This window comes from Pongo pygmaeus, chromosome 16 (genome assembly GCF_028885625.2).
Source record: "Pongo pygmaeus isolate AG05252 chromosome 16, NHGRI_mPonPyg2-v2.0_pri, whole genome shotgun sequence".
NCBI lineage: Eukaryota > Metazoa > Chordata > Mammalia > Primates > Hominidae > Pongo > Pongo pygmaeus.
In genome coordinates this window covers 105,756,391-105,771,459 of record NC_072389.2, presented here as the reverse complement: position 1 = coordinate 105,771,459, position 15,069 = coordinate 105,756,391, and the positions used below count along the sequence as shown (strand labels likewise).

Genomic DNA, 15,069 nt, shown 5'->3' with positions numbered 1-15,069 from the left:
TAAAGGGAGACAGACAAGGAGCTGGCTATAGTGGCCCATGCTGAGTCCCACTGGGCAGGTATGAAGTCAGCACTGTGGGATCCAGACAGCCCCTGCCTGGGGAGCCACAGCTGGGGGTGGGTGCAGGTAGAGGGTAAGACTACTTTTATTGGGATCAGTGACATTGGCCCGTGACATTTGCCGTTGCTTTAGAATTTACAAAGCACTTTCACTCAGGGTATCTCATTGGACCCTCACCCGTCTGTCCCCATTCTACAGATGAGCAAGCTGAGGCTCAGAGTGGTGATACGGTTTTCTTCACAGTCACACAACTAGAAAATGGCAGGGCTGGTAATCCACCTTGGCTTCAAGTGCAAGATCATGTCAGAGGCTTAGATTCCGAATTTGAAACAAGAAGGAGCTGAGCTCTAAGATGCTCATGTGGTCGTTATTAAATCAAGTATCTGTCTGCTCTCTCCCCAGCCCATGACGCCCATCACAATCTGCTCCCCCAAAGGCTTTGAGTCAATCATTTACACTTTAGTGGAAATCTGTTATCCCTCTACGAGATCCTGCATGTTTAACCTCCCCTTAATTTGACAAAAGTCGAGTCCTTATTGAAGAATATTTGAGCATCAAAAATCAAGTGCACAAGGCACTGGGGACCCTGGGGCCCTTTTCTGGGACACGTGAAACTGTGCCATGGCAGCAGCCAGCACTCTGCATCCAGATCAAGAGAGGCAGATCCTCCATTCGCCATCACTCCCAGGAATGTGAGCAGCCTGTGAAAGGCAGTGACCAAAATTCAGTGCTTTTCTGGGCAGGGGCAAAAAGGAGCGGGGACAGACACTTCCTTGGTGTGGAACACTGTGTGTGAGTCCACAGAGCCCGCCCCTGGGCCATCCGTGCTTTACAGAGAGAAGTCCGAGACCTGGGCCGTGCTCAATGAGAGCAGTGAGCTTGCTGAAGAGCAGCAAAGTCCCAGGAAATTGCCAGGAGGGGCAGCCGCGGGGAACTGAGGTGGGCCTCAGGGCCATGCTGAATGGTCCAAAGGCCAGTGCCTCCATTTTCCGGGCCCCATGCCATCCCTCCATTTGCTCAGTGTCCCTTGTCAAACCAGCCGCCTTTGCAGGGAAGCCTGGTCATCCCGTGCCCCGTCTCCACCACAGTCTAGGTTCTAATCACTGCCTGCATGTGGCTAGTAACTCAGAAGACATCATCCCTAAGGAGTGCTTTTTTGTCATTCACCTCAGAGCAGGGCAGGTGGTTAAGACCACACAGGTTCACAACTCAGCCCGGCTGCTGTCTCCGTCTCACCTTGTGTGGGCATCATCTGCCATCAGATGAGTTTGGGGGTAGCCCTCATAGGGCTGATTGAGGAGTGAATGGCATCCAAGCATAGCATTCACCCCAGTGCTGGCACAGGGGAAATGCCCAGTAGGGGCTTTTGATCATCGTTATTTTCACAATCACCATCTGGGGCAGTCATCAGCCTCGTCTCTCATCAGAATCTCATTTCTTATATGGGCCTGTAAAATGTTTATGTATTCGAAGAACAGTCCATCGAGTGTGCTTCGGCCCCATAAATGGTCCGTGTCGTGGTTGAGTACCCACACGTGATGGCAGCATGGCCTGGGGCAGCTGTCTCACTGCAGCTTTTGCAGTGGATGGTGGGAAGCAAAGTTACCCATGGGGAACAGCTCCAGCCCCAGGAAAGAGGATGAGAGCTGCCCCGCAGTCTCCTCTGCGCTTCAGTCCCCAAGAGCTCTGGAGGCGACCCGGCCCCTGAAGGCCATCAGGGGTCACCTCAGCCTCCTGGTTCCCTGGCTAGAAGGTCCCGGCCACTGTGCAGGTCAGCAGGCTGCAAATTCAGAGGAAGGAGGGACCCCTGAAGCAGGCGTTGCAGGGGGATTGGGAGGGGTGTGTCTGTGAAAGCATTTCCTGTTTCTCAGCCACAGCACAGGGAGTGGGTATTTTCACTGTTGTCTAACACTCTGCTATTTCAGGTTTCAACCGCTTCTGAGGTTTTCCTTGCTCATGCCAAGTCTGGGGGGCAATCTGTTCAAAATGCTTTTGAAGAGCTTTTGACATTTCACCAGCCAAGCACCTTTTCAGTAGAAAATGCAGTTACTGTCAGGATTCTGTCTGTCTCTTTCTTTGCTATCCAAAACCAGCCTGAGGCAGGCTGGCCCCTCAGAGACTCACTCAGTGGGGACGGGGGTGGATTCATTGTGCTTTGAGAGTTCAGCCTTGCATGATTTCACCCCATCTTGGGCTTGTGTTCACCCCAGACCCAGTGGGGGGAGCCAGTGGGGGGCAGCCCTGCCTGGGCCACTCTGCAGGAACCAGAGCCCAGGCGTGTATAGTTGACATTCCTGGAGTGTTTTCCTCTTCCTGAGAGCTTTACAGCCTCCTCTAGCTAATTCTCAAAACATCCTGTTGGGATCTGGTGTTATTTACAGTTGTGATTTTACAGCTGGGAGAAGCTAGGGGAAGGGAATCCCGCTGTGGGGAAGGATGTCATCAGGGCAGGGGTGATGGAGACCTGGTTCCTCCCCTGTTGGGGGTGGTACGGGCAGGTTGGGGGCAGGGGCAGGCTAGCTGTGTGCCTTGGGAAGACTTACATGGACACTCTGAAACCTCACATTCTGCCTCTCTGAAAGGTGGCGCCGCATCCCCAGCAGACACCACTTATTGAGCACCTACTGTGTTCTGAGCTCTGGCCACAGCAGCTGTCAGTGTGAGCATTAACAAGCTCGTACATAAGCCCGGTCCCCTGTACACAGCAGACAGGCAGGAGGTGAGCCCTGCTGCGATGGCGACTGCAATTACTATTGTTATTAAAGAAGCTAGTAACGCTTGCACAATGTCTCACTATCACGTTGGTCTGGGGAACCTAACACCTTTTCTCTTTTTGCCGGAAACTCTACCTAAAGGAAAATCTCTTTTACACAGTAACTTCATGAAATAATTTGCACAAAAAACAGCACATGAGTAAATCCAAATTGAACCTCTTTTTGCCCTTTGTGCATCAACAATTTGTTACTGTTTTTCCAGTGACACCCCCTCCCTGTCTGGGAAGGGTGGTGAACAGATGCAGAGGCTGCCTCTCCACCGGGCGGCCAGCTCCGATGCACAGCTGTGGGCACCTGCTGGGGAGGGGGCTCCACTCACTTCAGGTTTCCTGGCAAGGAGCTTTTCAGTTAAATGTATTGCTGCCTCCATTTCTGTCTCAGTTACCTGAATCTTGGGAAGCCACATGAAATTGGATGTGATAAGCCCCTTGACAAAAGGACCAAACAAGACCAGATATGTTTTTTTATAGATCTGTTTGCTTGGATGATTAAAGCCTGAAAAATGGCTTCACAGCGATGCTTGGGGCAAATTCGATGCTATCAGGAGACACTACAGTCTCCTCACTGTTCAATTAAAGCTGAAGCCTCAGGGGAGGCTGACGGAGAAGGAATTCACCCCGTGCGTCCACCGTGGCCCAGCTCAGGTTACGAGGGTGTCGTTCAACAGCAACCCCTTCAGACCTCTCTGGAATCATGTTTGTCTTCAGGGCCGCAACAGCCTCTAATTGTGCTCCCTGAGGTCTGGCTGCCAGATCAACTCAGAGAGCCAGGCAGACAGGGCTGTGTGCACCTGCCTGTGGAGGGCCTGGTGACCAAAGGGCAGCCCAGGGAGTGCTAAGAGAGTGGGCCAGGTGACGCAGTGTGCCTTGCTGGGCTGCAGGAGCTCCCTGCCCAGCTCGCTGTGGCGCTTGGCCGTGCATTTACTGTTGAGAATAATAACAGCAGGATTTGTGGAGCTCCACTCTATCTGAGACCCCCGGCTAGGCTCCTATTCCACACTGCCTCTACTGCAGGAAACAATTCTACAAACAAGAGTTTGTTATCCTCATGCTGCAAATAAAGAGGCTCAGAGAGGTTAAGTCGTTTGCCTGAGGTCACACAGCTAGTAAGTGGGGATGTAGCATGCCAACAGGCACCCCTTTCCCCTGCCGCCTGATGCCCCGCACTGCATGGCCTCTCCATCGAAACTCTGGTTAAGGAGAGTATATTACCTGTGGGCAGCACCTCAGCTCAAATGAAAATGCAGCTGGTTAGGATGGTGGGCCACCAGCAGGTTACACCAGCGTCATTGGCAGAATTCTCCAGTTTTATTTTTAATTATATAAGTAGCTCTTACTATAGAACACACTAAAAGGAAAATTAGTCCCAGAAACCATATGATGACATGGCAAATTTTTATAATGATTTGTCTTCCAAACTGTTACACAGATATACAGACATCTATATTAAACAAAAACAGGGTGGTTTCTGTACATGCCACTTTGTAACTTGTCTTCTCACCTAACACATGGAAGCATCCTCTGGAGGGCTGCCCAGACACAGCTCCAGGCAGTTAAGCAAACACCCCAAAATTCTCAAAAATTCTCCCAAGTGAGCCAGAGCCACTCATAGCCCACAGCTGTGTGAACATCGCTCACAAGGACTCCAGCTAGAATTAAGCAAACCCTAATTCTGATGAGAGTAAAATGCCTACAAGGGGCAGAGCCCTTGGGACCACCTGCCCTCAAAACTGCCTCACACCTGGCCCTGACCTGGCCCTGCCTCATGGGGGCACTATTGAACAGTGAGAACAGACACCTGTCCCTGTTGAAGGACTTTGGAGACACCCTTCCATGATCTCATGGAGCAGTTCTATTTATAGACTGGAAAATTAAAAGCCAGTGACCCATGCTAGGAAAGATAATGAGTAAATGGTGGAGATGGGCAGTGACCTGGGTCTTTGATTCCTGCTTCCAATTAAAGCTCTATTCAATACAACCTCTTATTCACATAGGAGGATGGAATTCAGTCTATGAGATGGGGTCGCTGGGCCACTCGCCACTCCTACCTCTGCAACTTTGAGCAAGACATGGACCCCTGCCAACCTCAGTGGCTGGCATCAGCCCTGAGGATTGTTGTGGAACGTTCCATGCTGCCGTGGAGGCCTATGAGGGGTCCATTGGGACAAGCAGGCAAACCACCTGCGTATGCTGGAGACGTGCCACATGTTAGCCTTTTCCCCTCGGCCCCAGAGCAGGCTGCACAAGACTAAGACCTTTCAGAGGGGACATCTGTCTGCAAAGTCACCCTAAATGCCTGAGTTTTACAGTGGTCATTGATCATTTCTAGGCAGAAACCTTGCCAATGCTGCACTTGGTTTTAATAGACCCACAGGGTGAAGCCCTTGCCCTTGTGTGATTTTCACATACATATTAGCAACACTCACAGAAGAAACAGAAGCCCTTCCTGGCACTCCTGCAGGGCTGAGCCCCTTAACAGCAGTGATTCAGTGGGACTGACTCCCCAGTTGGCAGGGCACGGGCACCTCTTCAAGAGATGCAGGGGAGTGGGGCGGGTTCCTCCATCCATCTGTGCAGTTTCCTCCCCAGAAATCCAACAGCCCCGGCCCCACGCTCCTCCCTCCAGGAAGGAATAGGAAGCTGCCTGGCTTTCCCTCCTGGGTACATGTTTTGCAGTAGAGGCGGCACTGTGGCCAGTGGCCCAAGAAAAGATCTGAAGAGAAAAGGGATGTTGGTGTTGCCTGCCGGTCAGCAGTCAGCAGGTGTATCTCTGTTTTTATTTTTTATTTTTTTGAAACAGAGTCTTGCTCTATCACCCAAGCTGGAGTGCAGTGGTGCAATCTCAGCTAACTGCAACCTCTGCCTCCTGGGTTGAAGTGATTCTCTTGTCTCAGCCTCCCAAGTAGCTGGGATTACAGGTGCTCACCACCATGCCCAGCTAATTTTTATATTTTTAGTAGAGGCAGGGTTTTGCCATGTGGGCCAGGCTGATCTCAAACTCCTGGCCTCAGGTGATCTGCCCACCGCAGCCTCCCAAAATGCTGGGATTACAGGTTTCAGCCACCGCACCCAGCCCTCTGTTCTTAAGTGGGCCTCATACGTGCCAAATAGTCACAGAAATTAACCCTGATTATATGGTAATCCCGTTTTCCCAGGAAGCAGGGTTTCTTTTGAATTACATAACACATTTAGATATAAAAGTCTCTAGTGATATAAGTGGACTCATCACATGCCTGCCATTAAGTAACTTATTGATGTAGTTCTACATTCATATTTAAAGTTATGCATTATAAACATTCAAATTTAGAAATGTTGCTATTTAGTATGTTATAAAATGGAGCCTTATGAAATGGATGCTTTGAGGTCAAAACAGTTGAATATAAGCAGTTTTGTATGGTGCAACCTAGTGATTGTAATGTTGGTCTCATCGTCACCAGCTCCACTTTGAGTCGCCTGTCGGTTTGCCAGAGGGCACATGGTCATATCTGACTTCATTCAGATGCTGCCCTTTTTCAGTCTGTGTCCCGCTCCCAGTGGACCCGTTGCATGCTTTTGCAGGGGATTGGCATGACTTTGCTCTGCATTTAGCGTTCGGCTCTGTGGCTTTGTTCTGCATTGGGAATGTTGGCTTTTCCCTTCATCCACCACATTTGTGTGGACTCAGTTTCTGGGTACAACTACTTACCAGATTGCTTTCGTAAGTGATTTTTTTTTTTTTTAGATGGAGTCTTGCTCTGTTGCCCAGGCTGGAGTGCAGTGGCACAATCTCAGCTCACCACAATCTCCACCTCCCGGGTTCAAGCGATTTTCCTGCCTCAGCCTCCCGAGTGGCTGGGATTACAGGCGCACGCCACCATGCCTGGCTAATTTTTGTATTTTTAATAGAGACAAGGTTTCACTATGTTGGCCAGGCTGGTCTCGAACTCCTCACCTCGTGATCGGCCTGCCTCAGCCTCCCAGTGTGCTGGGATTACAGGCTTGAGCCACCACGCCTGGCCTCTAAAAAGAATTTTGACTGAAAGCCTTCGCTCCCTTACCTTTAAGCACACCTGTCATCTGGCTATAAACTGCAGTCAGGGCTGTGCCTGGCTGTTGTTCTTGCTTAATTATACATATTTGTGTGTGCAGAGACACTACTACTCCTTAACAGGAAGAAAAGAGAGCTCTTTGCATTCTGTATAGGGCCCTGGGAGGAGGTTCAGGTTAAGTCAGAGGCCCTCGGTTCTGAATGCCCATTGCAACCACTTGGAGAGCTTTATAAACACTGAGCCCTTGGTGCTGGGACCCCCTCCACCATCGGATTGTACTGGTGTGGGATTTTTCAAAGCTCACCAGGTAGCTCCATGCGGTAGATCCCAGTGTGCAGCCAGCTTCCTCCAAGGTGCCCCCAACACCAGCAGGGCGGGAATCGCGTTGCTGTAGCACCTGTCTTGTGTTCAATGCGGGAACTTCCTTGTGTGACTTCATCCCTCAACCTCAGCACTCCTCAAACTTCCATGTGCCTGATGCCGACTCCTGAGGTCTGGGATGGTGCCCTGAAATCTGCATGTGTAATGCATGAATTTGAAAGGCCATGAGCAGCCTCCGAAGGATTTATCTAAGAAAAGGAACAAGGCATGAAGTGGAGGCCCTAGGGTCAGCCTGGCCTCTCAGGTCAGAGCCCGGGTTCCACTTTGAACGTGCTGGAGGCCCACAAGGGAGCTGCTTGTGGTTTTCACACCTCCTTTGCGAGCTGAAAAAAACCGGTGCCCCTTTAGAGCAACATTCCCTCTGAATGTTTATCATTCTAAAGTGAAAAAAGACACACAAAACATGAACCTGCTTGTCAGGCAAGGAAGCTGAGGAATCCACCTGGCTTGCAGAAGCTCCCCTGGGAGCAGATAGCCCTCCCAGGCACAGATGGGACACCACCACCTCCCATGCAGCCTGTGTCTGGAGACTCCACATGACCCCCAGGAAGGTCCTTTCTCCGGTAAGGCCAAGGTCAGGACCAAGAGTGAGGACACGGGAAGCACAGGATCTGCAGGGCACCTGCCTCCCTCACCACGTGTGGCATTCAGAGAACAAGGCTGCACCCAAACCCTCCAGGCCCTGCTCCCCTCTCTCCACCCCAGGTGCCATTACTAACTCCAGCTGGGCTGCTGTACCTGGTTTTGCTGACTGCTCTCAGAACCCTGTAAATCAGGGGTTGTGTGGGCTCTGGTGGACACCAGACAGAGAAAGTATACTCATGGACCTGGCTGTCTTCCTGGGAAGAGGCCAATGTAAGGGAGAAGAGACCGTTCCAAGGCTCCTGGGAGAAAGCAAGGGCCAAAAAGCTCAAGAGCAGGATCTGAGTAGAGGACTCAGATACCTGGCCAGTTCCTGCCTGGGAAATGCTTTAAGGAGTGTGAAGAGAGGCCAGGCATGGTGGCTCACTCCTGTAATCCCAGCACTTTGGGAGGCCGAGGTGGGCAGATTGCCTGAGGTCAGGAGTTCGAGACCAGTCTGGCCAATATGATGAAGCCCTGTCTCTACTAAAAATACAAAAAAATTAGCAGGGTGTGGTGGTGGGTGCCTATAACCCCAGCTACTTGGAAGGCTGAGGCAGGGGAATCACTTGAACCAGGGAGGTGGAGGTTTCAGTGAGCCAAGATTGCGCCACTGCACTCCAGCCTGGGTGACAAAGCATGACTCCATCTCAAAAAAAAAAAAAAAAAAAAATGAGGAGGGACGGAGAACAGAACCACAAAGTCTTACCAGGTCCACTCCTTGGGAATTTGAGGGCCTCTGCTCAACTATGTTGACCTGGTTTTAGCAAACACGCCACCTCCTCATGCTGGGGCTGGAGATGCCAGCAGCCAGGGATGTGCGTCTAAATCACTGTCAGCCACATGTTAGTGCGTGACTCTGGTATGCAAGAAAGGTTGCACTTTTTCTTTTACTGAATTCTAAGCCCCAATCCTCCAGGCTTGTGGGAAATTCAACCCCAGTCATTACTGGGCTCTTCTCCATGCCCAAGACTGGGCAAAGGCCCCAGAGCCTCATGCAGCAGACAGTGCTGGGGAGACCTCTGTGGTCATCAGGCCCAGTCCTTCCTGGGGGCCACCAAGCCATGCTGCTCACCATCTCAAAAACGTCAGAGCCTGAAGCAGAGGCGAGCAGTGGAATGCAGCTAGCATGAGTTAATATTTCAGCTGTTGTCTTAACATCTTAGTCTCCCCTGGCTGCTGTCACCAAGTACCAAAGCCTGGGTGGCTTCAACATTTATTCCTTACAGTTCTGGAAGTGGAGGGTCAAAATGAAGGTGCTAATCCAGTGTCTGGTGAAGACCCTCCTCCTGATTTACAGACCACCGTATCCTCTCATGGTGGAGAGTGAGCGAGCTCGGGTCTCTTTCCCTTCTCACACTATTCCCAGCATGGAGGCTCCACCCTTATGACATCTAACCCTACTCACCTCCCAAAGCCCCCCATCTCCACGGCTCCAACATCTGCATTTTGCAGACACACAAACATGCATTCCATAACATCTTGAAACAGTCTTCCATCAGGCAGCTGCTGTTTTTGCCCTGAATGATGGCAAGGGCCTGGGCATGACACACAGGGCCCAGCCCAGGGGCAGCCACATTGTGAGGCCATCGTCCCAGTCCCCTGACCTCTGTAGCCCCCACTCAGGCTGTCCTGTCTCCGCAGTGCTCGTCGACCTGCGGGAAGGGCCTGCAGTCCCGGGTGGTGCAGTGCATGCACAAGGTCACAGGGCGCCATGGCAGCGAGTGCCCCGCCCTCTCGAAGCCTGCCCCCTACAGACAGTGCTACCAGCAGGTCTGCAACGACAGGATCAACGCCAACACCATCACCTCCCCCCGCCTTGGTGAGTGTCTTCACTGGCCCCGGTTCCCAGGGGGCTGCTGTGTCTCCTGCCCAGTAAGTCCTCCCCGACGGTGAGGTTCTTTCAGCCAGAAAGCCCCCTTCTTGGGCCTCACTTGTCACATAAGGCTGACATTTGTCAGGTCTGTAGAAGAGGTTTCAGAGATGGAATTCCATTCCTTGTGGAAGTGGTGTTTGCTTACTGCGGTCTCAAACACAGGCCCCTGAGCGTCTCCCTCACCCCTTTGCCCAACACAGGAGAACGTTCCACAGACATTGTAGGTTTCCTGTGCATGAGGAATGTGAAGGGAAGTGCTTCTTTCTAGAAATGAAAGCTCCAGAGGCATCGTTCATGATGCCATGAGGATGCACACATGGGGCACACCCCAGGCTGATGCTTGAGCAGCAGACAGGCATGGTGGAGGGGGTGCAGACTGTGTGAGTGGTTTGGCCCTGGGCTCGGAACCTGGCCTCTTACCAGTTCATGCCCCAGGTCAGTGGTGATACGGGGAGGAGAAGAGCACTTAAAGATCTGGCTGGGTGCGGTGGCTCATGCCTGTAAATCCCAGCACTTTGGGAAGCCGAGATGGGTGGATCACCTGAGGTCAGGACTTCGAGACCAGCCTGACCAGCATGGTGAAACCCCATCTCTACCAAAAATACAAAAATTGCTAAGCCGGGTGTGGTGGCACATGCCTGTAGTCCCCACTACTCAGGCGGCTGAGGCAGGAGAATCGCTTGAACCCGGGAGGCAGAGGTTGTAGTGAGCCAAGATCATGCCACTGCACTCCAGCCTGGGCAACAGAGTAAGACATCATCTCAACAAAAACAAAACAATGATATGATGATTTAACAGAATTTCTGCTTTGCTAAATAGAAGTCCCTGAGAAATATTTTCCTACCTGAGGCTGGAAATTCACCAAAATGAAGGGGATTTCTAGCATCTTTGTTCCAGGGGAGGCCTTTGGGCTGGCAGAAGTGGAGTTGTGGGTTTTCAAGCACCAGCCTGCTTGGTAACTTCGAGACCTCCGTCGAGCAGGGCCTTCTCTCTGTACGATCAAGACCCTGAAGGATATTTGAGTCACTTGTATGTACTTGGACCTCATGCTTTTTGGGGTCCTTTGATGTCCACTATTCCATGTCGTCCTGTTTTATAAATGCCTACAGTAATGGTACCCTCGGCCACAAAACACCACTAAGTGCCACTTAGCTCGGAAGCAAGGTGGGCTGTGCCCTCTTCCCTGAAGAGGCAGCCAGACCACCACGCTCTGTCATGTGGTTGGATTTGGATGCACAGGTGCATCCCTGTGACAAAGTGGCACCCCCCCAGTGCCCTGGCAGGAGGCATGGCCTAATCAGTGCAAAGGGTTGACGTGTGCACAAGGGTGAGGGAGCCCAGATGGTCAGACCACAAGCCCTCCCTGTGCGTGCATCAGCACATGCCTAGGCCATCCCTGACTCTGGGTGTTCTCTCTCTCTCCTGTCCCTTTAGCTGCTCTGACCTACAAATGCACACGAGACCAGTGGACGGTGTATTGCCGGGTCATCCGAGAAAAGAACCTCTGCCAGGACATGCGGTGGTACCAGCGCTGCTGCCAGACCTGCAGGGACTTCTATGCAAACAAGATGCGCCAGCCACCGCCGAGCTCGTGACGTGCAGTCCCGGGGGTCGCTCAAAGCTCAGACTCAGGTCTGAAACCCACCTACCCCCAAGCGTACCAGCCTTGTGGCCACGCCCCCACAAGGCTGCTGCAAGAATCCAACTGCATCGAACATAAGCGTGGACTTGGCGTTTGCCATTAGTGCTTCTGTACTTAATATATTGTTAACAGCCACTGGATGGCTTTCTACAGTGAGGAAAAAGTAGGCACGAGTCACAAAGTAACTTTAATTTCCAGGATTCCAGGTACCTCGAAGGGAAGCACCTCTGGCAGCCAACCGTCAAAAGAGAGACATCATTTAGTGTTCCTGTCTTGGCTCGCTTTTGACATTTGAATTTCCAGTGCTTGGTATATCATGGAGAAAACATCCCCAAAACGACACATGTTAGAAAAGGCTTTATTCTGAAAGCCGGCGACACCCTGGAGGGAGGGGCAGGTGTTGGTGAGCCTCTGCCCATGGAGAGGGCCGGGCTGCTTAGCCCACGTTTCTCTTCGTCTTCCTTCTTGACCACATGAGAACAAGGATGATGCCTCCGTGCCCGTCTCTGACAACATAGTCTCTAAATCCTAGGTGTTGCCTTGGAAGTCTCGTCCCTGAGAGTGTAAATCTATATATGCCAACGAGGACACCAGTGCCACGCAGTTCATACCACCCACCTGGGAAGAATGTTCCAAGAGAGTCTGGGTTTGGGGAAGCATCTAATTTTCAAAGCTCTGCTGTCCACCATGTAGGGAAACAGAAGGGCCTCTCTTCAAGGTGCTGTGAAATAAGAAACGGTAATTGCGGCGATGGGGTTGCTTCCTAAGGCAAAGGTAAGCTTGGGCCAGCTTCACTGGGGCGGATGGGCACCTGCCCCGCCTTCTGGGAGCATCCAATCTGGCCCGCACTTCCTAAAGCTTTGTACCTTGGAGATGCTGTACCACATCCCCGTGGCTTTCTACCGACCGTGGCCATGTATCTGAAGGTAAGATGACATTTGGGACCTCTGAGAACACAAGCCCAGGCCTAGGATCTGTAGTGCAAGGCCTGACTGCTCTATCCTGGCACGGAGCAGCCTGATGTGCCGGGACCAGGGGAGGAACACCATCTGGCTGGCACTGCTGCACACCCGCCGAGCCTTCCTGTAGCCCCAGACTTTGTGATACCCGTTATCATCTCGCCTGTCATCACTGACCCATCTTCTTGGTGGGGCAAGGATGATGAAGGTCCTTCCCTCCTGCAGCCCCCTCACGCCTGGCAGCAGAGGGGCCTCTTTGAGAGCACAGAGGATGGTAGACCCCTATGTGCAAGCAGGCCGGGCAGGCTGGGGACAGGGACCCTAGATGCCAGGGGGCCTGTTTTGCTCACCAACTTGGTGGGCAGTTCATGGGTGCTTATCTTCTAGGACTTTACCATAAGCAACACCTCCTCCCTGATTTCAGAGAGAAGGTCTCACTTGGACTTCCATGGGATCATCTCCCAGTGCTTCTTGATTTATTGGTGCTGTGTTTCTGTGTTTTGTTTTGTTAGATGTCACAACTGTAGAGTTAGCTTAGATCAGAAAGAAGCCTCTCTGCCTTCTCCACCCTGTCTTACGAGCTGTGTTTGTTTGTTTGTGTTTTTTTACTACCCCAGAGGCAGAGAAGCGGTCGGGATGTCAGGGAATTTACTCATTTCCACTTGATTCAACGAGAAGTGTTGAGAAACTTCCGTGGGTGCTCTGTAGAAAGAACTGAGAGTGTCAGGATGGAGCGGCCCACCCTCGCCCCGGGGCCCGTGCAGACCACTGTCCTCCCCCTCAGGCCTGGCCACCAGCAGACTCCCGTGAATTCCCATTTTCACAAAGCCCTCAAAATTTTGGGGGAGCTGAGGTTCAATTTTCTTCATCCCCAAATGAACTGTTAATTCACCGAAAGACATTTAGACTTTTGCAGCCAAGGAGCAGAGCCGGGTGAGCTCACTAAGGAAGCCTTAGCTTGGTCTCCTGCCTGGGCCCTGGGGCCTCCAGATATGCCCGCAGTCACCCTGGCAAGGGCCCCACACCCTCAGAATGAAAAGGATGGATTGGGTTATTGCCAGACACCCCCATTAGTTCCCCTAAAGTCTGTATCTTCAGAGCTCTTTTAGCTCATCTTTTGTTGTTTTTTGAGACAGAGTCTCACTCTGTCCCCCAGGCTGGAGTGCAGTGGCACGATCTCGGGCTCACTGCAAGCTCCGCCTCCCGGGTTCACGCCATTCTCCTGCCTCAGCCTCCCGAGTAGCTGGAATTACAGGCGCCGCCACCGCGCCCGGCTAATTTTTGTATTTTTAGTAGAGACGGGGTTTCACCGTGTTAGCCAGGATGGTCTCGATCTCCTGACCTCGTGATCCGCCCGCCTCAGCCTTCCAAAGTGCTGGGATTACAGGAGTGAGCTACCACCCCCAGCCTTTTAGCTTATCTTGAAATCCACCAGCCTGCCTTCTGTTTATGGCATGAGCAGTGATTTCAGTGAAACCATCATAAAAATTCTTGTTCCACTAGACTCTGATCACAGCAGTGATGTTTCTGTAAACAATACCCTGTACTTCTTGTTCCACTAGACTCTGATCACAGCAGTGATGTTTCTGTAAACAATACCCTGTACTGTCCCTCAAGTACTGTACCTTTGTGCTTGCACACGTGTTACTAACTAGAGTCTCACGATCCTATGGTGCTATTTTTATTGGTGCAAAATGAAACCCTCTCTGATCATATCAAGCAATGGTCAACTGAATGCAGGAAAAGAGCCTCTATGGCAATACCAGTGTTCTTTTTTCATTTCAGAGTCAAATGTATATATTTTCCATTAGTTAACTTGCATTACATACTGTACCCATGCTATTTTTGTTTTACTTTTTGGTGCTGGTTTTGAAAGGAAAAAAAAAAAAGGCAAACATTGGACGCCATTATACATGAAAAATTATTAATCATTTCATTGGAAGCAAGTTGAATATGTGTAATAAAATGTTTTTCCATAACGGTTTTAAGCTGTCTGTGAAGTAAAAGACAAAAGCCAGTCCTCGAGGGCTGACGGGGAGGCTGTGTCCTTCCCCACTGTGGTAGCCACCTGGATTGCCAGGGACTTGGCTGCAGGGAGCCTGCTGGCCACAGCTGATGTTGGTGTCAGAGTTCACCAGGAAATGCAGTTCACTGGGAAATGCATCTCCCCGAGCGAGTGCCAACAAATCTTTCAGTCCTGGCCTCATCCCTTTGTGGTTGCAAAACCCTGGGTGGGGACATGAGGGTCTGACAGTTGTGCTGTGAGCCTGTGCATCTGATGTAGAGCAGCCACCTCACTGGCAGAGCGGCCCCTGCTCCAGGACCTATGCTGCAGAGTGCAGGCCCTGGCCATGCTGGCTGGAGACCCATGCTGAACTCTCCAGCCGCTACCCCCATCCCCACAACCCTGCCAACAGCCCTCCCAGCTTCCCTCTGCCAGCAGATGTGACGGCAAGTCCCGGCCCTGCACAGCCGCCAGCACTGCAGACAGGACAGGGGTTCCACACCACCACAGTGGGAACCACCACAGCCATTTGGATCCCATCTGGGCCTGACATGGAACACACATGTCACAGCTTACAGGGTTGGGGAGTCCATCTCCTGGAGTCAGGAGAAACCTCCACACTCACAACCTTAGAGCCCTCTATTAAGACTAAAGCAGGCCAGGAGCAGCAGCTCACACCTGTAATCCCAGAACTTTGGGAAGTTGACATGGGAGGCTTGAGGCC

General features: G+C 51.7%; 1 protein-coding gene across 3 annotated transcripts in view; it reads left to right on the top strand.

Moving 5' to 3' along the window:
• Positions 1-14,319, top strand: part of ADAMTS17 (ADAM metallopeptidase with thrombospondin type 1 motif 17) — a 368,411-nt gene extending 354,092 nt beyond the window's left edge. For 2 of the 3 annotated variants that reach the window (XM_063653072.1, XM_063653073.1), the window contains 2 exons: positions 9,508-9,685; positions 11,174-14,319. In XM_063653072.1, the coding sequence (XP_063509142.1) occupies positions 9,508-9,685; positions 11,174-11,334 (339 nt within the window). In that variant the 3' untranslated portion in view covers positions 11,335-14,319. Of the gene's footprint in view, positions 1-9,507; positions 9,686-11,173 lie in introns of those variants that run through there. The other variant, XM_063653074.1, reaches the window with a different exon arrangement.
• Positions 14,320-15,069: the final 750 nt, after the last annotated feature.